Here is a 24,554-nt window from a genome sequence, read left to right on the forward strand (position 1 = left end):
TCTGCCCAAGTGGCTCAGGTGTCAAGCTGCCTCTCAGTCCGGAGCAGGGGCCTGCTCTTCCCTGCAGCTGCTCCCATGGCTGGCCAGGCAGCCCAGCTGGCGGCTTGATTGGGCCACTTTGAGACTCACCTGAGCCCAAAGCCCTGCTATTCCCTGAGAAGCCTAGAGCAGAGACCAGCTGCTCTGGGTAGAAAACTTTCTCCTGCTGAAACATGGGGTGAGGCGACTCCAGGAGGGCCCTGGCTAGTAGCATAGGATTCCGTAGAAAAAAGGCTCACACCTGTAATCCCACCTGTAATCAGGAGGGCAGGATGGGTGGATCACTTGAGGTCAGGAGTTTGAGACCAGCCTGGCCAACATGGTGGAAACCCCATCTCTACTAAAAAATACAAAAATTAGCTGAGCATGGTGCCACATGCCTGTAATCCCAGCTACTGGGGAGGCTGAGGCACTAGAGTTGCTTGAACCTGGGAAGCAGAGGTTTCAGTGAGCTGAGATTGCACTACTGCACTCCAGCCCGGGCAACAGAGCCAGATTCCACCTAAAGAAAAAAAAAAAAAAAAAAAAAAGAATTGCTGCGAGAGGTGGCATCAGGGCCCAGGCCAGGTGGCCTGTCCAGCCTCTGTGAATCCTAGTGGTTCAAATGACACGCTGCCCCTATGATTATGGAGCAGAGCCCTAACCAGCGTGGGAGAACTCCTCGCTGGAGTTCTCTCCGTGAGAGCCTGGTTAGGAGCGTGCATGCATCTTAGTCCTGCAACTGTCTCCTCACAGCGGCAATGTCTTTGGAGGACTTGGCTTTGAAGTACCGTTATCTGTTGTGGACTTTGTCTCTGTTGCTGCACAGCAGTGTGTTTACCTTTAGGAGCTCTGCAATCCACCACATTAAGCCCTTTTAATTAGCAATCCAATTTTAGGTTGTAGGAAGCCTGATTTACTTAACTTTGAGATTGGTTTTGGAAAACATCTTGGTGTAATGGAGAGAATATTACCCTACCAAGCAGGCAGCGCTGGTGTCAAATACTAGTCTCCACCAGCCATTACTTGGACAACTGTGGGCAAATTACTGAACATCAATTTTCTTGACTTTAAAATAGAGACAGAAGTAATGATAGTAATGATAATTACTATGTAATAATAATAGTGGCAGCAATAATTCATTATTTACCATGTTCGTAGCACTTACTAAGGGTATATAACAGTACCTAGTAAGTTCGTAGCACTTACTAAGGGCCAAGTATTGTTCTAAGCTCTTGTATATATTTGACTTGCAGCAATTCTGTGTTGTAGGTTCCATTAGTGTGTCTCTTTTTTTTTTTTTTTTGAGACAGTTTTGCTCTTGTTGCCCAGGCTGGAGTGCAATGGCACGATCTTGGCTCACCGCAACCTCCACCTCCCAGGTTCAAGCGATTCTTCTGCCTCAGCCTCCTGAGCAGCTGGGATTACAGGCACGTGCCACCACGCTTGGCTAATTTTGTATTTTTAGTAGAGATGGAGTTTCTCCGTCTTGGTCAGGCTGGTCTTGAACTCCTGACCTCAGGTGATCCGCCCGCCCTGGCCTCCCAAAGTGCTGGCATTACAGGCATGAGCCACGGTGCCTGGCCTATTGTCTCTCTTTTACAGATAAGGCAAGCGAGGCACAGAGAGGATAGGTAACTTGCCCACTGTTGCCCAGCTCATAAGTAATGGGTCTGGGATTCAAGCCTAGGCAGTCTGACTCTGGAGTCTGTGTTTCTTGCTCCAATTCCAGGCTGTCTCACAGAGAATCATGAAGATTCATGTGATAACATATGGAAGAGGACCTAGAACAAAGTCTTGCACCTTGTTGGTGCTCAAAACAAGTTGGCCACTCTGTCTCACCCCTTCCTGTTGCTAAGCTAAGGCTTTAGACTGTTGACTGTGGCAGTGAAGAAGGTCTTGGATCTCTGGCTGTGTGATCTGAACACAGGGTAAGGTAAAGAAAGGTGGGGTCACCTTTTTACCAAAAATTCAGACTGTTTCATCTCGACTGTGGACAGGTCGTCACACTAGCAAGGTGTGGTTTGTGCTTATGGGAGTCCTTCAGTTTCTTCCCTCCAACAGGGGAAATAATTGCCGCCTTTACCCTTGCCTGGATTGTAGATTGCTGAATCTGTTACTCAGAAGTGATCCATTTAGCTTTCCAGCTGAGCCACACACAGACAGTGGCAGAACAAACTGGTCTGAATTTGGGGCTTCAGTGGCTGAGTCAGTAAAGGTGCAGTTGAGTGGGGACAGTGCTCAACACAAGTGGAATATGGTAGACACTCTGGAGAGGGGAGTTGGGTGTCAAAGGTGCGATTACCTCTACTCACGTTTCATCCCAGGTCCTAGCCCTACCGGTTAGGTAGAGTAGGCCAAGATGGGCAAGCCCAGAGATCCAGGGACTCTGCCTGCTTTTATGCACATGCACCGCCCCCCCCTCCCCACCACCCACCATTCACACACACAGATGTACACATATGCACCCAGAATTGGTTAGAGTCTACTGGCTTTCTGCCACTTAAAGGAAATGTTATAGACTGCCCCGTACTGAAGGCAGTGATTAGAAACGGGAAGTTGTGAAATAGAGATGACTTGTTTCTTTACCTTGGAAATTTAAAAACCACATGATATATGTTTTTCTTTTATAGGTTTGTCTACAGATTTTGAGCGTTCGAAGTTGACCCCTGACTAAGTATACTTTGCTGCTCCCGCAGCCTTTGAAGAAATGTCTGTCACGTATGATGATTCCGTTGGAGTAGAAGTGTCCAGCGACAGCTTCTGGGAGGTAATGCACCTGCTTTCTTCTAGTGAATGAAGTGGCCAGGCCAATAGTGTCTGGCAGCCCCTTTGGTTTTTTTGATGGAGGTTGGGAAATGAGGTGAACATACTCCCAAACCAGCTACTCATTTGTAGTCAGACCTAGATAGCAGCAGAAAAGGTGTGGACACTTGTTTTTATGCAGTTCAGGTATGCCTTAGCCATCATCGAAGGCAGTGAACTTACCTTGCCAGGAAAGGCTGATACTTAAAGAGGTTAGGGATGTTTATGAAAGGTCTTGGCGATCACCTTTTTATGTTTGCCATGGTGTGAGTGGGAGAGACAGACACTAATTGCTCAGCTTATCCTACGAGGCACTTTACTGTTGAGTTTTATGTAGAAACAAGGAGGGCTGTGATTTGACATCATGCTGGACAGCACAGGTAAGTGGCCAGAGGGCCAAATGCCTTCAAACTTGTTGGAGCATCTGCCGCCAGTCTGTACCCGTGAGTGGCCCTCTTCCTGATTAGATTATTTTTGTTTTTTTTGTGGGGGCGGAGGGCATTGTTCCTGAGTCCCACTTACTTTTCCTGCCCACTAATTAATGGAAAGTCCATCTGTTTTTTTTTTGTTTGTTTTTTTTTTTTAACAGTTGAGGTCTCGCGAGCGCAGGCTGGAGTGCAGTGGCACCATCATGGCTCACTGAAGCCTTGATCTCCTGGGCGCAAGCCATCCTCCCACCTCAGCCTACTGAGTAGCTGAGACTATAGGAAGTCAATTTTTGGTGTAATGTTGTCCTTGTGGCAAAACCCCTGGAGCTTTCCTGGCCTTCATGGAAAGAGGCTTTGCATAGCCGGGCGCAGTGGCTCATGTCTGTAACCCCAGCACTTTGGGAGGCCAAGGCGGGTGGATTATGAGGTCAGGAGTTCAAGACCAGCCTGGCCAACATGGTGAAACCCCATCTCTACTAAAAATACGAAAAATTAGCTGGGCGTGGTGGTAGGCACCTGTAACCCCAGCTATTTGGGAGGCTGAGGCAGGGGAATTGCTTGAACCTGGGAGGTGGAGGTTGCAGTGATCTGAGACCACGCCACTGCACTCCAGCCTGGGCAACAGAGCAAGACTCTGTCTCAAAAAAGAAAAAAAAGAGAGAGGCTTTGCAGTTAGAAAACTCTGAGCTCTGAGCCGGTCGTGGTGGCTTATGCCTGTAATGCCAGTACTTTGGGAGGCTGAGGCGGGCGGATCACCTGAGGTTGGGAGTTCAAGACCAGCCTGACCAACATGGAGAAACCCTGTCTCTACTAAAAATACAAAAAATTAGCCGGGCATGGTGGTGCATGCCTGTAATCCCAGCTACTTGGGAGGCTGAGGCAGGAGAATCACTAGAACCCAGGAGGCGGAGGTTGCAGTGAGCCGGGATCGCACCATTGCACTCCAGCCTGGGCAACAAGAGCGAAACTCCGTCTCAAAAAAAAAAAAAAAAAAACCGAAAACTCTGAGCTCTGATCCCAGCTGTGCTGTTGCTAGCTGTGTGACCTTGGGCAAGTTGCTCAACTGATCTGGGCCTCGTGATCTTCATCTGTGAAGTAGGGGATACTGTTGACCTCTAAGGGGGGCTGCCAGGATAAGATAAGAACATGGATGGCAGCACCCATATGGGTGCTTCTGTGACACAGGAGGCTCCAGTGGTAGAAGAGATGAGGGTGATGCCCTGGTGTTTGCTGGGGACTAGCATGAAGTCATTTTATAAACAAATGATCACAGTGATACATATTGTGATATAGACAAGTGATCACAGGTACCCAAGTTTAAAAGAAAGATGGGCAAGGAGCTCAAAATTCTATCAACACACTTTTCCCCTATGTATTGGACAAAACATCATCGAATTTTAGCTGAATACCGTTTGTTAAAATTATGTGTTGGCCGGGCGCAGTGGGTCACGCCTGTAATCCCAGCACTTTGGGAGGCCGAGGCGGGTGGATCACGAGGTCAGGAGATGGAGACCATCCTGGATAACACGGTGAAACCCCGTCTCTCCTAAAAAATACAAAAAATTAGCCGGGCGTGGTGGCGAGCACCTGTAGTCCCAGCTACTCGGGAGGCTGAGGCAGGAGAATGGCGTGAACCCAGGAGGCGGAGCTTGCAGTGAGCCGAGATAGCGCCTCTGCACTCCAGCCTGGGCGACAGAGCGAGACCCTGTCTCAAAGAAAAAAAAATTATGTGTTAACTGAGTACCTATAGTGTGCTAGGCAAGGGATGTGACAGACTGAGTCCCTGCCCTCCAGGAGCTGGCTTCTGCCACAGCAGAAGTAAATGTGGAAAGGCACAGAGCATGCAGGTCCTCTCTGCTGCCACCCCTCGGCTGGCATCCTTCTGGAGGGGTGAGGGGGGCACCTAGCTCAAATTTCAGCAGCCAGAGAGGCACATCTGCCTGGGAAATATTTCACATAAGACAGCAAGAGTGACAGGAGCAGTGACAGTCAAACAGGTCACCAGCCACATCTCACAGCATGGCAGGAGGTTGGCTGTGAAACTAGATGAAGCAGGACCAGCAGTTACACGACGTGGTTTGAAGGTGCCCCTGGAACACTGCTAGAATTCAGGACTGCCTCTGCCCCCACTCGCAGGTACAGGTTCACAGTAATCAGGTCCCGCTGGCTGGCCCCCCCAGAGAGGCTGTGGCCTCATTAGTGCAGGAGCACTCATGGAGCCTGCAGCAGCTGTGAGAGCCTTCCTGTGAGCTCTCCACGCTTTAGAAGTGCAGGCCCTTGTTCTCAACACTGAACCAAAACTATAGATAGAAACCTTTCCAGTTATGGGGAGCCTCTTTTTTTTTTTTTTTTTTTTTGAGACGGAGTCTTGCTCTGTCGCCTAGGCTGGAGTGCAGTGGCGCAATCTCGGCTCACTGCAAGCTCCGCCTCCCAGGTTCACGCCATTCTCCTGCCTCAGCCTCCCGAGTAGCTGGGACTACAGGCGCCCGCCACTACGCCTGGCTAATTTTTTGTATTTTTAGTAGAGACGGGGTTTCACTGTAGTCTCAATCTCCTGACCTTGTGATCCGCCCACCTCGGCCTCCCAAAGTGTTGCGATTACAGGCGTGAGCCACCGCGCCCGGCCTGGGGAGCTTCTTTTTTGTAACTGTAGTGACATTGCTGGCTGGCATCAATCATTCCCTGCCTTGAGCTTGGTGGTGATGGTGCAGACAGGACAAGCACACTCAAAAGGCCCTTCCTTGTGAGGGATAGGCCGGAAGAGGCAATGGGGACAGGGGAATACATTGCTCTGGAGCCAGGAGGTCTGGGTTTGACTGCTGGCCTGATCACTTACTCCTGTGTATGGCTTTGGGCAAGTTACTGATTTTTCTTTGCCTTCATTTCCCAATCTATAAGATGGGAGTAATAACGGTACCCATATCCTAGTATTGTGAGGGTTAAAAGAATGAATAAATGTTAAATGTTTTAGGGCGTCAGGGCAAGGCTGGTGGGGGCCCTTCCCTCTGACATGGGAGCTGAGGGAGTCGGTGTGCACAATGTCTGCTCCTGCAGTGCCCTTGGTGGCATTGTCTTCATTACCCACTTGGTGGTAGAAACTGCTGGGAAAATTACGTAGCTAGATATAGTGCTATTACAGAAGTCTTCGGCTGCTTGTTAAAAAACATTTAGGTGAACGTTGCCAGTGTATATTGTCAGCATATATTAAATCAACTAGCTTTAACAAGTCCAGTAATTAAGCTCTTATGCTCCCTGTTAAATTCTCAACCGCAATAATGTCAGTAGACAAGAACATCTCCTTTTGCCTGAAAATGCTTAGGCGGGCTCTGCTCAGCTTGTGATGCTGTCCCCGAAATTACACTCCAGCTGGTATCAACTCCGCAGTGCTGTGGTCGTCCGCCTCCTCCATGACGGATGTTCACTGAGTGGCAGAGCGACTGCTCAGTGATGGCCTGCTGGGATCTGAGAGACTCAGGTGCACACTGCCAACTGCACAGCTTCCCAGGCAGGTGGCAAGTTCCTCTTTCCCATGGAAGGACACTTTTCCAAAGAAAGCCTCGTGGTCTTGAGGTGGAAAAGTTTTTGGTGTTTAATTTTACTCCTTCCCACCAAAAGATACTAACTGGAATATGTCATTCCAGAGCCATCTTCTGTGTGGCCCTGTCCTCCAGGAGCCTTTGGCTGTGACATTTGGAGGAATAAAGTAGACACTAGGCAGGTCAGCATGCCAGGTGCTGTAGGATTTGCTGGGTTTGCCCTGGGGGAAGGGCAGGAAAGGCAGCATGGGACAGGGACATTGCTGCACTCGGATGCTTGCTGGACGAATGAAGGAACCCATACTGACCTGTGGGAGGAGAGGTTACCCACAGGGACATGATACTGAATAGAGCTATTTAATGCATATTCGGAAGGAGTACCTCCTGCATTCCCCAACCCTGTAGATATAGGGGGAAAATAAAAAGAGGAAGAGGGAAGAGGGGATCCAGTTCCCACAAAGAAGATGCTGATGGAGTATGAGAGCAGGAGGGACCACCCCCAGCTCTGCCTCTCAGTAACATGGTCTGCTGGGCAGGGTCAGCAGAGGAGGCCTGTGGCTGAGTAGGGTTGGGCCAAGAATTGGGAACAAGTAGACGGGATGGCATTCCAGGTTGGAACCAAGTCTGGAGCCTGAAGGAGTGTGGTCTTAAAGAGTGCTGAGGACCTTGACCTTTTTGGAGCTAAGGGCCAGTTTTGGAGCAAGATGGGAAGTCGTGTGGAATTACAGTGGCGGGGGCCAGGTGGAGGCAGTTCCCCACGTGGGTCGCTCCCTCAGCAAGTCAGAGCCTGGTCTGGCCTGCTCACAGGTTTCACAGCAGGGCATGGGGCAGCTTGGCTGCTTCTGGCAAGTTTTCCTGACTTGTTGCAGGAGCCCAGGGGCCCTCCTCCTGCCCCTCTGCTTCTGGGCACTGCTTCCAGGCCTTCTCTTTGGTTCTGGGAGCTGGTGTACAAAGGGCCTGGGCTGTGAGCCGTGGGGCTTTTCAAGTGTCACCAGTGCTTCCTGGCCTCCCTTACCTTCAGTAGGCTCTGGGAACCGGATGGCAGGTCTGTCCCTAGCAGGGCTGAGAGCCGCTGCCTGCATCTCAGGGCTCCTTGGGGGCCAGGCTAGGAGGGCAGACGCCACTTATTTTAGGAACTGGAGCCTGAGTCTGCCTCAACAAAAGCTCCCCGGAGGCGTGATTTCTGCACAGCTGTCAGCTGTCTGTGCGTTTAGAGCTCAGATCTTCTGGATGAACCCAGGCTGAGTCTGACCTCTGTGCACTATCTTGTGGGTACAAAGAGCCCCTGAGAAGAATATTTGGGGAGATGAAGAGAACATAAGTATCTTGTGTCAAATATTCTGGGAATGTTAGCCCTGAAGAGTTGGCACGTGACTCTCAACATTTACTGTTCCCTGCCAGGAAGGCGCTCCCTGTAGGTTGTTGTAACTTGCTCTGAGTTGGGCTGGTTTCTCTCAGACTCTAGCACTGCAGGACAGCTCATCACGTGAGAATGCCTTCATATTCATCATCCATGTGGAGTGATACTTTCCCCATCCTTCCATACCAATTTTATAGGACACATATTTAGAAGCTGCCGTGACCCAGGCCCTGGGCTACGTCCTGGGCACCCCATATGAGAGCACGGCCTCGGGCCTTCTAGAGCCACTGTTGTATGGAGAGCAGTTAGGAGGCGGCAGAGCAGTGCCCTGAGCGCAAGTGTGAAGCGAGCAAATGTCAGTACCACCTCATGCTCAGCAGCAGTGACCGGCTCTGTCTGCTGCCCAGCCACCTCCATGCACGCCAACCCCAACGGGCTTTTCCGTGTGATGGCCTGCCTGTGTCAGCCTTGCGGGAGCAGCGTGCCCACATCCACGGGCTCCTCGGGACAGGGTGCGCATCAGCTTAATTATCACCCCACCGTGCTCACACATGGCTCCTAGAAGGTTAGTGGCCCACCTTAGTTTCACTAAAGTTTCTAAAAATTACCATTAATTCTTTCTTTTCACCGAACTAGTATCTGCTGAACCATGAGCAAGGATTAAGGCATCAACTCCTCAGCCTCCACCCCACGGCCAGATAGCCCATCTAGAAAAGCAGATTGGACGGCTCCCTGCCCTGCTGGGAAGCTTCAGTTTTCTGCATCACCTTCAAAATAGAAACATACTCTTTAGCATGGCCAAGACATGAGCATGTGTTGACAGCCAGCTGGACTCCCTGGCTCTTCCTGAGAAGCTCTGCCCTGGGCTCCAGCCAAGCTGAGCCACCCCAGGCTCCCATCCACAAAGATCTGTGACCCTACCTGGTGTGGCTTAGAGGATTCTTTCCTCCATCCAGACTTCCATCTCCTTCCTAGGGAGCTGCTCTGGGAAAGGAAGAGCCTTCTCTGACTGCTCTGGACAGGCTTGGGCAGTCTTCCTCTGTGCTCTCCAGCATTTCCTAGGCTGTAACATGGCATTGCTAATTTCCTCCTTCCAGGATGGTTGTAAGAATTACAGAGAACACCCACAAAGAGGCTAAAATTGTGTGTGGTACTTTTTTTCTCTTTTGGCAAAAACTCTTTTTCCTAACCCGATGTTACACACAAAATGTAGACATGGTATATATTGCATAATCTTCGTTTAAGGTTCTTATCCTTATTTTGGGGAGAGTTGTGTTTCTGATGGTATTTGGCCGTTCTGGGATTTCTGAACAGGCTGCTGCAGCCCGCTCTTCAGACCACTGTATACCTACCTTTTTCAGAAATGAGTTATATTCATGTGAATTTCTTCTAAGCCAGTGAGAAAATAGTTTTCCTAAGATCCTGCCCTTCTTTGGTGGGTGACCCTCCCCCTGAGCTATAGTGGACATTTCCATTACGATTCAGATAGACTTTGTCGTCCTATGGGGCAGATCAGGGCCCTCGATGTGTGGGCTGCCTTTGTCTTGGCCAAGTTTGGCTGACCCTGAATCTCATGACTCTTCAGAATTACGTGTTTTTGAATGGGTGGTTTTCACAGTTTAGAATACACAACCTAAGCAATGCTTGGACGCTTATGAAAACAGACAGAAGTCAACATTGGACAGACTTTGACGTTGAGATTAGAGCAGAAAGCAGCCTTTGCTGCCCAATCTCTACCCAGTAATGGAGGTTTTTCTCATGATGTGATGGGTTTTAACCAAGCTGTCCTTTGTCCCCCTTGGTCAGTCAGGCTCATGCCTGGCCTGAGCTTGGGGTTGGGACACAGAGATGAGTGTGACAGGGACAGTCCCTTGTCCTCTTGGAGCTCACAGGCCAGCAGCAGCACAAGACAGTTCCACAAGTGACTGCCATTTCCCTTGGACAGTTTTCAGCACTGCTGCCATCCCTGTCCATGGCTACTGTCCCCTAGCTCAGCAGGAGCAGGGAGACCCTGCTTGGCTAGTGTTGCCAGGGCCTGGTGCCATGCACAGCACATGGGAGGGACTTACATACTTGAAGGAGTGGGTGGCGGTGGGTGGTCAGGTAGATATGACTGAAGGTCTCACAGGAGCCTCTCCCGCTGGGTTCCAGCAGCTGCAGAACTGGCCTGGTCCCCACAGGCGGCTTCCTGCTTTTAGGGCAAACAGGGCAGGGACCAGCCCCGACCAGCACCGATCCCCTTTACCCATCCACCCAGGAGCACTGCAGGGAGCCAGCCGGGCAATTTATTTTGGCTGGCTGCTGCAGTCCGTCGAATCTGTCATTTTGTTTTCAGCTCTTTCATGCCCTTTGGTGTACGACATCTACAACATTGTCTTTGGCCTGCGTGCTCAGCCATTCCCGATACTGGGAAAAATCAAGTTCCACTTTTAGTGGAGGAAGAGAAAGCAGAATTTGGGGTGCACCGTCGCAGATCAGGCTCAACCAGCAGTGATGGCCTGCTGCTGTTCTGTGATGGGCTGCCCAGGCCAGGGACAGCACTTTCTGGTAGTTGGGCACTGGGCCAGCGGCACCACTGAGCCTGTTGACACCCAGACCTTGTCTGAGGTCACAGGACACCTGCATGGCAAGGCCAAGTCTAAATGACTCCCGAGCCCAAGTGGTCTCTGAGTGTCCTCTCTACACTTACCATTTCTGCAGCCACACGCGGGAGCATCGCACACGCGGAGACAGGAAAAGGTGGATGAATGAGGCCACCTTTCCTTCTGTCGTGCAGACAGACCTGTCTTCCCCCCGTCTAAATGCCATCATTCTGAATGCAGAGAAAGAGTTCTTTGGTTTTTGCATTGAGACAATTTAGCACTTCGGGGTTTTGTGCTGTCAAGAAGCTTGTCTTCTGAAGACAAAATTTTTTAAATTTTTTTTATGCATTTCTGTAAATGAAGATAAAATTTTATTTTCTTACTTGATTTCAGTGATGTCGGAATAACTTTTTAAAACTGTTGAAGAGACATATTTTTCCTTTCTACTCAGTAACAAATCTCCTTTCATTTTAGAGCAGGTGGGGTCCGTAATGCTCATTAGACTGTGGTGGGCTTAGCTCCATGGAGACATTTGTGGATAAACGATTGTTTGAGCTGGGCACAGTGCAGGGGGGCGGAGCTGGGGTGCCTAGGTACAGAGATGGGGAGAGGAGCCCACATTCCAGTAGCGGGGACTGGTAGGGTAACAGGAGTCATAAAGTAAACCAGGATTCGGGTGCAGGGGGCTAGGGCCAGGGTGGAGGTAGACTGGAGTGCAGTATGGGGGGCTGTGGAAGCACCAAACTGGGAAGAGGAGGGAACGGAAGGAGGCGGGGAGGCTTCCTGGAAGAATTGATCCTCCAGCTTTTCCCAGCTGGCCTTTCCCCACTAGATCATCGGCTTTGGACCTTAGGGGTCAAGCCAGTTTTGGATGTCTCTTACACTGCCCGTCAGTCAGGGGGTGCCTCGGGAATTCTGCCAAAAGCCTCAGGTCTTCAGCGAGCTTAGGGACCAGGCAGGTGACCTCGCCGTGGCAGCTCTTCCAGCAAGGTGATGCCTGCATCAGTGGGGGCGCCTCCCTGAGGAGTGAGGGAGAGCAAAAACGGCAGCCACGTACCAAATTCCTGCCACTTGCTGGGTGCTTGGCTGAAGGCGAGTGAGCAGTGCATGTCTTCCCAGAGACCCAGGGCTCCAGGATGGGGTCTTGGGGGCGATGGCACACAGGGCGGCATATGCTGTGCATGTGAACACCATGTAGGGTGTCGGGGGGCCTTCTTGACATCTGTGTAACACGCACCAAGGGAGCAGAGCATGGGGAGCCTGGCCGACGGCCTTGAGGAAGAGCTAGTTCAACACAGCTTTGCGTAAACACATCCTTTCTCTCTATGTTGTTTATTTTATGTGTTCTGCCTTTGGAGTTAGGATCTGAAAATTGCAATTTCTGGGTTTCTGTGTCATCTATTTTTTATTTTGTCATTTTGAACATTTCAGTTAAAGATTCGTAACTCAATGGGTCTTTAAGGTTGTTGAAATCTGGGATTCATGCTTTTAAATGATCAGACAGCGAGGGGTGCTTTCAGGGTAGTGAGCTCCATTTTCTTCACCTTCGTACTTAAGGATACAGGTTTCAGGGACAGAGGATATGGCCAGTCAGTGTTGGGAGCAAGAACTGAAAACCCCAAGTTGAGACAGAAGTGAGGCCCCAAGGAAAGGACAGGACTAGTGCTGGGTCAGAATTGAGCCTGGATTGCAGATCAGACTCAAGGCGATTCTGAATCTCTAACCCTCTTGGGCCCTGCAAGGTAAATAGTATCACCTCATTTGCAGATGGGGAGCCCCAGTGAGGTTAGGTGTTAGTCTGAGCTTGTGGTTCAAGGTAGCACCGAAGTGTGGAACTCGTAGGGCCTACATTCCAGGGCTGAGACAAGTTGGGAGCCCAGTGGTGGACAAGCTCGTAGGAAGTTTGGGGACCAGGATGAGTGGAATCCCATAGAAATGAAGATATGGAAATTGCAGTTTGGCACCTGAAAGCAAGGCACGGACTAGATGGTTTTTCAAGGACACTTGTTACTCTTTGGTGTTTTCAAACACACATCACAGATTTCACAACCCTAATATCAACAGTCATCCCCGTTTGGCAAGGAAGATTCAGTATAGGGGTTAGGATAGGTTGGAAGAAAGTTGCCTGAAGCTGTCACCATGGGGACGCCTGGCAGGTGTGTACTGGATACAACATCTGCCAGGCACACGCACACCCTCCCCAGGGAAGGTGGGTGAGAGGTAGTGACTCTGCAGGGCACAGTCCTGAGGAGAAGGGACTCAGTCCTGGAGCCCCCCCTAGCTGCCTGGGACACGGGGTGGCTTAGGGACAAACTAACTCAGGCCCTGGGTTTCCCTGAAAGTTTTGTAGCTGCAGTGAAGGCCCGGTGAGGCCCTGCAGCTGGCTGTGCTTACGTGACTCTCTCAGGAATGTGGCAGAAGCGCCGGGAGTTGCTCTTCTGCGGGCCATGAAGTTACTGGCTGATGACGTGCTAAGAGTTGATTCCTTTTAGCTACTATGGAGAGAGCTCATGTGACTCGCAGGATTAAGAACTGATAAATAGGCCAGGCGCGGTGGCTCACACCTGTATTCGCAACACTTTGGGAGGCTGAGATGGGTGGATCACTTGAGGTCAGGAGTTCAAGACCAGCCTGGCCAACATGGCGAAGCCCTGTCTGTACTAAAAATACAAAAATTAGCCGGGCATGGTGGCGCACTCCTGTAATCCCAGCTACTTGGGAGGCTGAGGCAGGAGAATCGCTTAAACCCAGGAGGCAGAGTTTGCAGTGAGCCAAGATGCGCCACTGCCGAGTTGCGCCACTGTCCACCCTGGACGACAGAGTGAGACTCCATCTCAAAAAAAAAAAAAGAACTAATAAAGGATCATGAGTTGTTTGGTTGGCCATGCCTCTGAGATCTCAGCAACTTCTCAGTCCCTTCCTTTCCAGGGGGAATGGAAATCCCAGCTCCCAGCACTATTTGGGCTCTGAGAAGATAGAGTGTCCTCTCTCTGCCTGGCATGGACGATGGAGACATATAGAGGCATAGTAATTGCCCTCAGAACTCACTATTTTGATGCATTTTGGCATGCGACAGCACATGTCCACCAGGGGGAGGGGTGATCTGTGGGGGAAGTGTCCCGGGGCAGCAGAGCCCCCAGCTCACTCTCCGTGGGCCTCATGGCATTTTCCTCAGCTGTGAGAAAGCAGCCTCGCCTCAGAGCTGCCTTCAGCTACCGCCTCAAACGTCGCTTCCTCCAGGCAGCCCTGACCACCCAGAGTGTTCCTTCTCAGAATGTGTCACTGTCTCATTGCATTATTTTTTCTGGCCATAAGTTCCATGAGGGACAGTCCCATGGCAGTTTGTTCACCACTATATCTGTAGGGCCTCGTGGCCCTTCACACACAGTGGATGTTCCTTAAATACCTCTCAGTGGCAAGAGAGTGTTGCCAGACACTCAGAAATGGAGTGATGAATGCTTCAGTCGGGAGCCAGCCAGCTGGTGGCATCGGCGGACTGGAAACTGCTCCCTCTGCACCCTGGAGAGGAAGGGCCAGGGGTGAGCCAGCTGGTCCGAGCTAAGCCACGGAAGGAAGACGCCCTGGTGGTGCCCCTGCAGGCAAAACCCATGGAACCAGAGTCAAATGTTTGACCCAGAGCTGATCAGGTATGCCAGGAAGCACGAACATCATCTTCAATCAGAAACCCTGGAGTCGTGAAGGCTCACCTCACCCCCCACCCCGACCCCCAGACAGGGTGAAGAAATGGCTTAGCAAGAAGTTAAGTCTTGTCAGGCAATCGCCGTGGCAGGTGGAGAGCACAGCTGGCTGAGAAGAAACCTACCCTGCAGTGTAAACCCCTCCTATCCTGGGCCATTTGGTCCTCACAGGAATAGCTCTGACTCTGCCTGACAACTGAAAGGACAGAAATATACGGAGAGGGATTTGTACAAAGTTACACATTTCGGGGAGGGCCAGATCTTGTGCTGCTCCCCTCGTGAGAGCAGGTGAAGGGAAGGAGGTCTTGTTAGGGCTGGGAAATCCAATGGATTTGAACAAGATATCGAAAGTATTTTGCCCGTCTTGTTGCCAACTGCAGAATTGGAATTAAGGAATTCCTAAAGAGTTGCCTCATCCTTGTCTGCCAGGCTGACAGAGGAGATGCTAGAGCTTCTTGGCATACTTGGTCGGCTTTGGATAAAACATTTGACTCTGGTTCCATGGGCTTGCCTGGCGAGGGGTACCACCAGGAGCTCTTCTGTAGGTCAGCTTGGCACAGCTGACTCACCCTTGACCCTTCCTTTCCAGGGTGCAGAGGGAGCAGTTGTGGTGCTTGGGCCTTCAGGGCCACAGATTAAAGGGGAAGATCATCCTGAGGTTAAAATCAAGGTCATCCTTGGCAGCCGGTCCTAGAAGTTTACAGGCTTGGGGTTCCTGGAACTTCGTTGGCATATGGTGGGGACAGGAGCAGGGTCTGTGTGCTGCTTGGAGTCTGGAATTCTGTTTGTGACTTGCTGGAGCCCACAGGGCTGGCTGGAAGCACACGCACCATCTCATGTTGACTTGGTAAGTCTCAGTTTACACCAGCTCTGATCCTGGCCCGAGGGAGGTTTGGGCAGGTGGCCTCTCTTTCTGTTGCATGACCATGAGTGACTGCATCTCTTCAAACTTCAGTTTCCTTTTCTCTAAAATAGGGACAGTAGGTCGGGTGTGGTGGCTCATGCCTGTAATCCCAGCACTTTGGGAGGCCAAGTTGGGAGGATTGCTTGAGCCTAGGAGTTTGAAATCAGCCCTGGCAACATAGTAAGAACCTGTCTCTACAAAAAATATAAAAAATTAGCCAGGTGTAGTGGTACATACCTGTGGTCCCAGCTACTCGGAGGCTGAGGCGGGAGGATCGCTTTAGACAGGAAGGTCGCGCCTCTGTGATTGTGCCACTGCACTCCAGCCTGGGCAATAGAGTGAGACCCTTCTTGCAAATAAAATAATAAAATTTAATTTAATTTTTAAAAATAGACATTAATAGTATTCCCTGGCTAGCACTGTCACAAGATTAAGTGGGGTGACAGTAAAACTGTCAGTACCCTGCCTGGCCAAGTGTGGGCATGCTCTATTATGATGCCATCACTAGTGAAAATCACTCAGTGTGTGGTACCTGTTGCTGGGAGGCTTGCAGTCTAGCTAGGGAAGTGAGGCTAATGTGCTTGAGGCAATTTTGAGATGAACTGTGACCCGAGGGGCATGGGGGCGGTGTTCGGAAGGGCCATCATGGTCCCCAGCTGGACCAGATGGCAGGAGTCTTCAGATGAGTCTCCCGTCTGTGGGTGCAGGTGCTGTAGACTGGGCCGGTGCTCCATGCTGGTGCTCCAGCAAGGACGGGCTGCATTAGGGAAGCCTGCGTGGGGAAAAGGAGCCAAGACTTCACAGAGAGCTGGGATGGGGGCAGGTAGGAGGGGGACTCGCTCATCAATAACCGTTCCTGTCTCTCTTTCTCCACCTGCAGTTGATACCTAGGCCCCCTCCCCATTTCTAATGTCACAGCTTTTGTTAGCATCTGCTCTCATAAACTTCGTACCCCTACTTCATGTGCACACATTCTTAATTGATATAAATGGCATCATACCCCACCTCATTCTGTTTCTGTTCTGGGTCAGTGCGTTGGTGTAGTCGTGCACATCCTTCCTCCCGCTGCACTGCTGGGCCCCATGCTTACCTGTGCATTCCCCAGGGAGAGGACCCCTACCTGTCCTGGGACCAAAGGGAACACTTCTGTGGGGACCTAAGCCCAGAATGAAGCTGCTGGGTCATCGTAGGGCACTTGCATGCTTCATGACTTAATGACTGCCTAGTTGTGCACAGAGGCCTGCCCAGTCTGTTTGCACCAGTATATCCAGTAAAGGGTGCTGTACACTCACCTCTGCCCACACTTGGCCTTTCCCGCTCCCTGGTGCCAGTCCACAGCCGTAGAGCTGCCTTGCTGTTCTCAGGCGCATCCCTCTGGGCACCCACATACAGAGGCGTCTCTGTGTGCTCTGCGTGCTGTCATCCCAGCTGCTCGGGAGGCTGAGGCAGGAAAATCGCTTAAACCCGGGAGGCAGAAGTTGCAGTGAGCCGAGATCGCACGACTGCACTTCAGCTTGGGCAACAGAGCTAGACTCCATCTCAAAAAAAAAAAAAAGAAAAAGAAAAATTTTGTTTAAGGAGCCCTACCCTAAGTCACAAAGGTATTCGTGTACATTTTCTTCTGGTCATGTTATGGTTTTACCTCACATTTTTATGGGGTGCCTGCTGTGCGGTAGACCCTGTGGAAAGCAATGGAGAAAGAGTGGTGGATTAGAAAGACACAGGTCCACACCCTCTTAGGGCCCAGAGTCTGAAGGTATTAGGGGTTGGGAGCACCACAGAGCTTGGCATGGTCCTGTGTCTGCACAGCAGACCTTCTCCAGCGTTCTTGTGAAAGGCACCTCTGGACTGTTTACAACAGATGCATGCAGGATGGAGGAGGAGCCGATGTGGCCTCTTCGGATAGTCCCCCCAGCACGCCTGTGACGATAAGCCACTGGGTTTCAGGTAGAGCCCCTTTCTCTGCTCCTGATTGCACGGATGTTTCTGCACAGGGATGGTTGAGATTCCAGCCACCACCTCATCCTAGCCGACTTTAAAACTGAGGCTTGGCTGACACTGGGTTCTCAGAGGAACAATTAGAAGCCTGGCTCACTGAGAGGGAGTGAGTGCAGCCTGGAGGAGGGCAGACGGCAGGGCGAGTCCTGGGCTTGGGGAAGGGCATGGGGAAGGGAGTGGATTCCCTGGAGGCAGAGCTTGATTGTAAGGGATGTGGCCCCCAAGGTCCATCCCTGGGAGGCAGGAGAGCAGCCTCCGGAGGACCCTGGAAAGGAGGTTCTCAGCCGGGCACAGTGGCTCACGCCTGTAATCCCAGTACTTTGGGAGGCTGAGGTGGGCAGATCACCTGAGGTCGGGAGTTTGAGACCAGCCTGACCAACATGCAGAAAACCCGTCTCTGCCAAAAATACAAAATTAGCCAGGCATGGTGGCGCATGTCTGTAATCCCAGCTACTCGGGAGGCTGAGGCAAGAGAATCGCTTGAACCGAGGAGGCAGAGGTTGTGGTGAGCCGAGATCGCACCATTGCACTCCAGCCTGGACAACGAGAGCGAAACTGTCTCAAAAAAAAAAGAAAAAGAAAAAGAAAAAAAAGAAAGAAAAGGAAGGAGGTTCTCTTTCCCAAGGTGGGCACAGCCTGGAGAAGGTGGGGGTGCTGTATGCAGAGAAACCTGTCTGGGAGCCAGGGATCCCATGACCTCTGTCCCCACATCCTCCACCTGGAGGATGGGCAGCTCCCTTTTTCGGCTCGCCTGCCCTGGGTTCCACTGAGCAGCCCCGTTCTCTGGAGGCTGCTCTCAATTCTTCCTTCCAGGATGTCCCCACCCCCACCAGCCTTCTGAGCCCCACCAATCCCCAAGCCTGACACCCTTCCGGATGCAGGCCTAGCCTTCCCAGTTTCTCAGCATCTGCCCTTCCTCATTGCCAGTCGCTCCCTGTGTTCTGTGTTCCATTCCCAGCTGACTTCTCTCAGGGCCCCAGGGTCACCATGTGGACACACCTTCCTTTTGCCGGTGCTGTTCCCTGTGCCTGGAATTATTTCCGTGGCCTCACCTTTAATCTGGCCAGCCTCCTACCTGTCCTTGAAGATGCCCTTTGGATATTGCCTTCAGGATACCTCTCACCCCCTCCTCCCAGTGCCCCAGTTCCAGTGCCCTGTGCCCAAGCGCTGAGTCCCTCAGTAGGTACATGCTTGGCCCTCTGTCTGCCAGGCAGTCCCTCAGGGGAGTGAAGGGATGTCCAGGCACATGTATGCTGAGCATTTGTCTTTGGCAGCTTAGTTTCTGAGTGGAGTGAGCCTGAATTTAGAGGAAGTTAGGAACATAGCTTCATACCTGGTTCAAAAACGAGGATTTTGTGAATGAAGCAATTAATATGTTTGGAGGAAAGCATGCTTATATTCAGTTTCTACCTAAAGTTTTCTGCCGTTTGGCTATCCCAAAACAAGCTCATGTTTTGAAAAAGTAGAAGAGAGGTTTTTAATTACAAAACTGATAGAGCAGAAATAGTTAACTATATATGTGCTGATTTTAATGTATGATCGATTTGTCAAATATTTGAAAATTAATTTTCTTGCATTTTAAAAACTAGTCATTATTATACCTTTGATTTTTAAAAAAATGTATTAAAAAGGGAAGAGGCCAGGTGCTGTGGCTTATACATGTAATCCCAACACTTTGGGAGGCCAAGGTGGGAGGATCGCTTGAGCCCAGAAATTCAAGACCAGCCTAAGCAACATGGCAAAACCCCGTCTCTGCAAAAAATACAAAAATTAGCCAGGTGTGGTGGTGCCCACCTGTAGTTCCAGCTACTCTGGAGGCTGAGGTGGGAGGCTCACTTGAGCCTGGGAGGTTAAGGCCTCAGTGAGCCATGATTGTGGCACTGCACTCTAGCCTGGGCAACAAAGCAAGACCCTGTCTCAAAAAAAAAAAAAGGAAAAAACTTTACTCAAGAAGGCATATAGATGGCAAATAGTCATAAGAAAAGATTTTCAGTATTAGACTTTAGAAAGATGCAAATTAAAATCACAATGCCGTATTGCTACACTAAGTAGAATGGCTAAAAATAACAAAACAGAACAAAACACCCGACAAGACTAAGTGCTGGGAGCATGCAGGACAGGGAAGTCTCATATGTTGCTGATGGCAATGCACAGCGGTACATTCACTTTGGATAGCAGTTCGGCAGTTTTGTTAAACGTACACGTGCCATGTAACATTTCCACTCCTAGGTATTCACCCAAGAGACATGAAAGCTTGTGTCCCCACGAAAGACCAATAGATGAACGTTATAGCTTCTTTATTCATAATTCCCCCAAACTGAAAATGACCCAAGCAACCTTCAGCAGGAAGACTATGGATAAACAAAAGAGTAGCATAACTACACAATTGAATACTACTTAGCAGTAAGAAAGAGTGACCTTCTGACGTAGACAGCAACGTGGATCAGTCTCAGAAGCATTATGGTGGGTGACAGAAGCGAGTCTCAAAAGCCAGGCTGCATACTGTGTATTCCATATATCCTTGCCATCCTGGAAAAGGGGCAGAAATCATGTCTGTGGTTGCTGGGGGCTGTGTGGGGAGGGGATGGGCTGCAAGGGGGCACAAAGGCACTTCATAAGAGATGGAAGTGTCCTGTTCCTTGCTATGGAGGCAGTAGACAGCGGTATATGTTTGTCCACACTCATCTAAGTGTACCCTGTAGTGGGCAGTTTTGCCTGTGTGTAGATTCCATCTCAACTTAGAGAAACAGCCAGCAGTAGCTCTGCTTCTGGGACGACTGCAGTGCTTTGCCCAGGGAAGTAGGAAGGCCACATTGCTCTGTCCCTGGTGGTTTATGGCGATAGAGACTTCCAGTGATGGCCTATCATGAGCCACCACACAGCCGTTTCATTAACGGGACAGCAGGGCCGATGTTGCTGGGGTGCGTCGATCCCAACTGTTTGGCATACTCCCCTTCTCCCGTTGGCTCTGTGCTCAGCCAGCTTGCCTCTTGTCCCCAGCAGTGGTCACAGGACCAGCACAGGCTCCTCTGCAGCCTCTAGGACCAACTGGGAGCTTACTTGGAAACCTGAAATGTGAACTTATGGAAACACTCTTCCTGTATTCATCGCGGCTTTCCAGATTTCAAGAGTTGTCATGTAAATGTGTATTGCAGCTCCTATGTGTGCCGATGGATGGTACCAACATGTGACTTGTTAAGAAATATCCTTTTCTTTTCCCTAAACCTTTAACCAACGATTCTGAAAATCAGAGAGGTAAGCAGGTTTCAAGAGAGCCAAAATACATGATTTGATGGTAATTACCAATTTGAATACCGTTGGTAATAGGCAGATGAAAACCAGCTCTGGGTCGTGGCTTCATGTCGACTGTCAAGGCTAAGTTAGGGCTGTGTTACCTCAGCTCCTCCTACCACCAGCTCAGCGATACTGAGTTGCTTGTTGGGTATTTTTTTCGTCCTGCTGTAAATTTCAAAATGACAGTAAGGCCTCATTTTAAGGGAAACGACCACATAATGTCACTTCCAGTGAGCTGTGAAAATGCTCACTTTCGACTTCCTCACGGGAGCTGCTCGAGTTTGGAGTGGACGCTCAGGTTCAGCTCATGTTTTGACGAGCTGCCGAGCTGCCAGCCTTGCTGGGGGAGGCCTTTGGAGGGAATGAGCAGAGCCAGAAGTCTCATCTGCCTCTGGAGAAGGCTGCCCAGGCTAACCGCCTTCCAGGGGTCTTTGCTTTTCACCAGGATTCTGGTTCTCATAGGAGTGGAGTCATCTCAGCCCATGTAGCTCAGCCTCAGGGACAGCCCTTCCTCCAGGTGCTGCAGCCCCCTTCCCTCCCCTTGCCCATCTCTGTGCAGGGCCAGGCAAAGAGATTTTAGAAAAGGTAAAACTGACAAGGGGTTGACTAAGATGTTTGAAGGCAATGGGAGAAAAAAGGCTGAAAAGAGATCGTTTTTCTGTCATATTTCCTCTGGGTGCTCAAGTTATCAGCGACTGTATGCTTTCAAGCCAGCAGCTCAAAGAGTGAAACATATCGAACATTTTCATTTTCACCCCAAATTAGCCATTAACATTTCCTCAGTTACTCTTTTATTACTTATAACTTAGATGAACTAGTTTTTCTTTTCATATACGAAAAAAGGCAGTCAAAACTCAGCTTAGCCCTGACAAAGCTTTGCCATCAAGACAGTCCTACCTGGAACCCTTTGAAAAACTGCCTTTGGGCTGGGCGCGGTGCCTCACACCTCTAATCCCAGCACTTTGGTAGGGTGATGCGAGCGGATCACAAGGTCAGGAGATTGAGACCATCCTGGCCAACATGGTGAAACCCTGTCTCCACTAAAAATACAAAAACTAGCTGGGTGTGATGGTGTCCGTGCCTGTAGTCCCAGCTACTCAGGAGGCTGAGGCAGAAGAATCGCTTGAACCTGGGAGGCGGAGGTTTCAGTGAGCCGAGATCGTGCCACTGCACTCCAGCCTGACGACAGCGAGACTGTGTCTCAAAAAAAAAAAAAAAAAAAAACTGCCTTCAGCTCCAGCCTAGCCACTGTGGCTGCAGGATCTTGACAAACCACGTAACTTCTCTAAGCCTTTGCTTCCTTATCTGTAAAATGGGGACACTTATTCCTACTAGGTAGGGGAGACAGTATTTGGAGGTGTAAAACACCTAGCAGGTCGCCTGGCACATGGTAGGTGCTCAGGAAGTGGAAAAGTTTTTACAGCTATGATTAGGAAGTAATAACCCAGCACGTGATGGATGACATCAAAGCAGAAGGCTTTGGTTAGATGTCACCTACTCCAGGAAGCTGGCCCCAGCCCCTCAATCTGTGTGAGGTGCCCTTCTAGGCATCCTCAGCCCTGCCCCTTCCTCCATGGTAGCCCTTCCTGAGCCAGTCAGCCTCCCTTCCTGACCCACAGCCCAGTTTCTACTTAGTACCCAATCTAAAGAACATTGAGAAGCCCCCGTGCACTGATGTGTATGATCTTATTAATAATCAAAAGAGAGAGGCTCATTATCTAACTACACGGGGTGCCTTTCAAACTCTGGGAGAGGGGTGTGGTAAACATGACCCCAGGGGTGCATCAGGGCCTGGTTGGCATGGAGGCCATTTGTGCCGCAGCCAAGGACAGGTTGCCCCAAGCCCCCTGCCTCCCAGCTGGTTCTCTCTCCTAGGTCGGGAACTACAAGCGGACTGTGAAGCGGATCGATGATGGCCACCGCCTGTGCAGCGACCTCATGAACTGCCTGCATGAGCGGGCGCGCATCGAGAAGGCGTACGCGCAGCAGCTCACTGAGTGGGCCCGGCGCTGGAGGCAGCTCGTGGAGAAGGGTAGGGAGGCCCTGGCACAGGTCCTGTGGCCTGGAGGCAGCTACACCCCAGCTAGGGTCTCTGGGCATGTTGTGACCTTCTCTATGCCAGTTTTCTGTCTTTTAAGATTGGGGCAAGAGTCGGGCGCGGTGGCTCACGCTTGTAATCCCAGCACTTTGGGAGGCCGAGGCGGGCGGATCACGAGGTCAGGAGATCAAGACCACGGTGAAACCCCGTCTCTACTAAAAATACAAAAAAAGTTAGCCGGGCGTGGTGGCGGGCGCCTGTAGTCCCAGCTACTTGGAGAGGCTGAGGCAGGAGAATGGCATGAATCCAGGAGGCGGAGCTTGCAGTGAGCCGAGATTGCGCCACTGCACTCCAGCCTGGGCGACAGAGCGAGACTCCGTCTCAAAAAAAAAAAAAAAAGATTGGGGCAAGAGTGCATTTCCCAGTTCCAGAGCAGGGTGTGATTTTTATGGGGAGCATTAGTGCCCATCACCAGCAGGCACAGGCTCCGTGAGCTTTTGTCCGCTTTCCTTGGGGACACAGGACTACAGCCCTTGGCATCCATAGGACACACTTGCACTTGCCGAGTTAACTCAGAACTCGGGTAAGTTCCTATCACGTGGAAGGCCTTGCTGCTCTGCACCTTAGTTTCTAACACTGAGAGCTGTTTATTTTTAAACTTGGCCATGTAGCAGGTCAGATAAGACTAGCTGGCAACACCTGGCAGTCTTTCGGAGTCTAAATTTTAAGGGAATAATTACAGGTGTTGTATGGCAGAGGTTTCACCCCCTTTTGTCCCCACTGAAAAGCTCAGAAGATTCTGCAGCTTTATTAGTGCCACTGTTGTGTGGACAGGGGCCATGCTTAGAACACACTTCCCAGCAGTGAAGGGGGAACTTGACTGATTACAGCCTTTCCGGTGCAGAAGCAGAGCACCGTGGGTTTCTCAAGGTGTGTTTTGGGGCAGGCTTTCCTGTGCTGACCAGCTGTCCTCAGCCAATCAGGGGAGCCAGGTCCCACGCGAGCCAGGTCTAGTCCAGCTGCCTGTCTTTTCCCGTGGTGATGACATGGGTTGTATCTGTGGGCTTAGCACAGTTCTTAGGGCAGGGTATGTGCCCAGGCTGTGGAGCAGGCACGTGGCAGAGGAGGGGCCTAGGATAGGTCAGCTCCCTTGGTTGATGGCACTGTCGTCATTTCATTTCCACCTGCTGCAGCCCCTCTCCCAGGATCCAGCTGTCAGTCAGAGCTTGAGGTTTACAGAGCACCCTTACCACCCTCACCTTGTGGGTCTGGCTGTGACGTGGACAGGACAGGAGTGTGCTCATTTTGTAGACACGAAGGCACAGAGAGGTCCAACTTCCGGGGCTGTTCTCTGTTGTCTCCAAGCCCCAGAGTCACATGTCTCCTTCTGGGTTCTCACAGCCCGCCCTCCCCTCAGCCCACCTCTGTCATGACTCAGCGCACTTGGTCACTGTCCCTGTGACTGCCTTGAGGACCAGCCATGGATCTTCTCGATTTCTACCCCAGCTCTGTTGTGGCTCTCCCTCCCTCCAGCCTCACGCCACCCCACCCTACCCCCTGAATAGAAATGGCAGCCTGGATTAGGGCTTCCTTCCTGAGCCTCGGGGACTGAGAACAGTGAGTAGGGAGAGGTGACTCAGCCCCTCCTGCCATACTGGTCCAGAGCAGGCTCCTGTTTCCTCCTCTCCTTCCTCCTGCAGGATGGGCTTCCATTCTGCTGAGGGGACAGTCCTCATTCCACAGTGTTCTCGAGCTTGTGCTCAGAGCCAGGCTCTTTCTGGGAGTGAATGAACACGGTCCTGCAGAGGAAGGCAGTGCAGGGCTAGCCAGGGGCCAAGCAGGGCTGATAGCCACGCCAGGAGAAGCGTTGGCATGGGGTAGAAGCGTCTGCTC

At 51.0% G+C, this 24,554-nt stretch overlaps 1 protein-coding gene across 11 annotated transcripts in view; it reads left to right on the top strand.

Annotated features, from left to right (window-relative positions):
• The window catches only part of PACSIN2 (protein kinase C and casein kinase substrate in neurons 2), a 145,195-nt gene that overhangs the window by 98,114 nt on the left and 22,527 nt on the right, over positions 1–24,554 (top strand). For all 11 annotated transcript variants that reach the window (XM_055252553.2, XM_055252558.2, XM_055252551.2 and 8 more), the window contains exons 2-3: positions 2,652–2,788; positions 22,499–22,655. In XM_055252553.2, coding sequence (XP_055108528.1) covers positions 2,729–2,788; positions 22,499–22,655 — 217 coding nt within the window. In that variant the 5' untranslated portion in view covers positions 2,652–2,728. The remainder of the gene's footprint in view (positions 1–2,651; positions 2,789–22,498; positions 22,656–24,554) is intronic.

Source organism: Symphalangus syndactylus, chromosome 18, assembly GCF_028878055.3.
Source record: "Symphalangus syndactylus isolate Jambi chromosome 18, NHGRI_mSymSyn1-v2.1_pri, whole genome shotgun sequence".
Lineage (NCBI taxonomy): Eukaryota > Metazoa > Chordata > Mammalia > Primates > Hylobatidae > Symphalangus > Symphalangus syndactylus.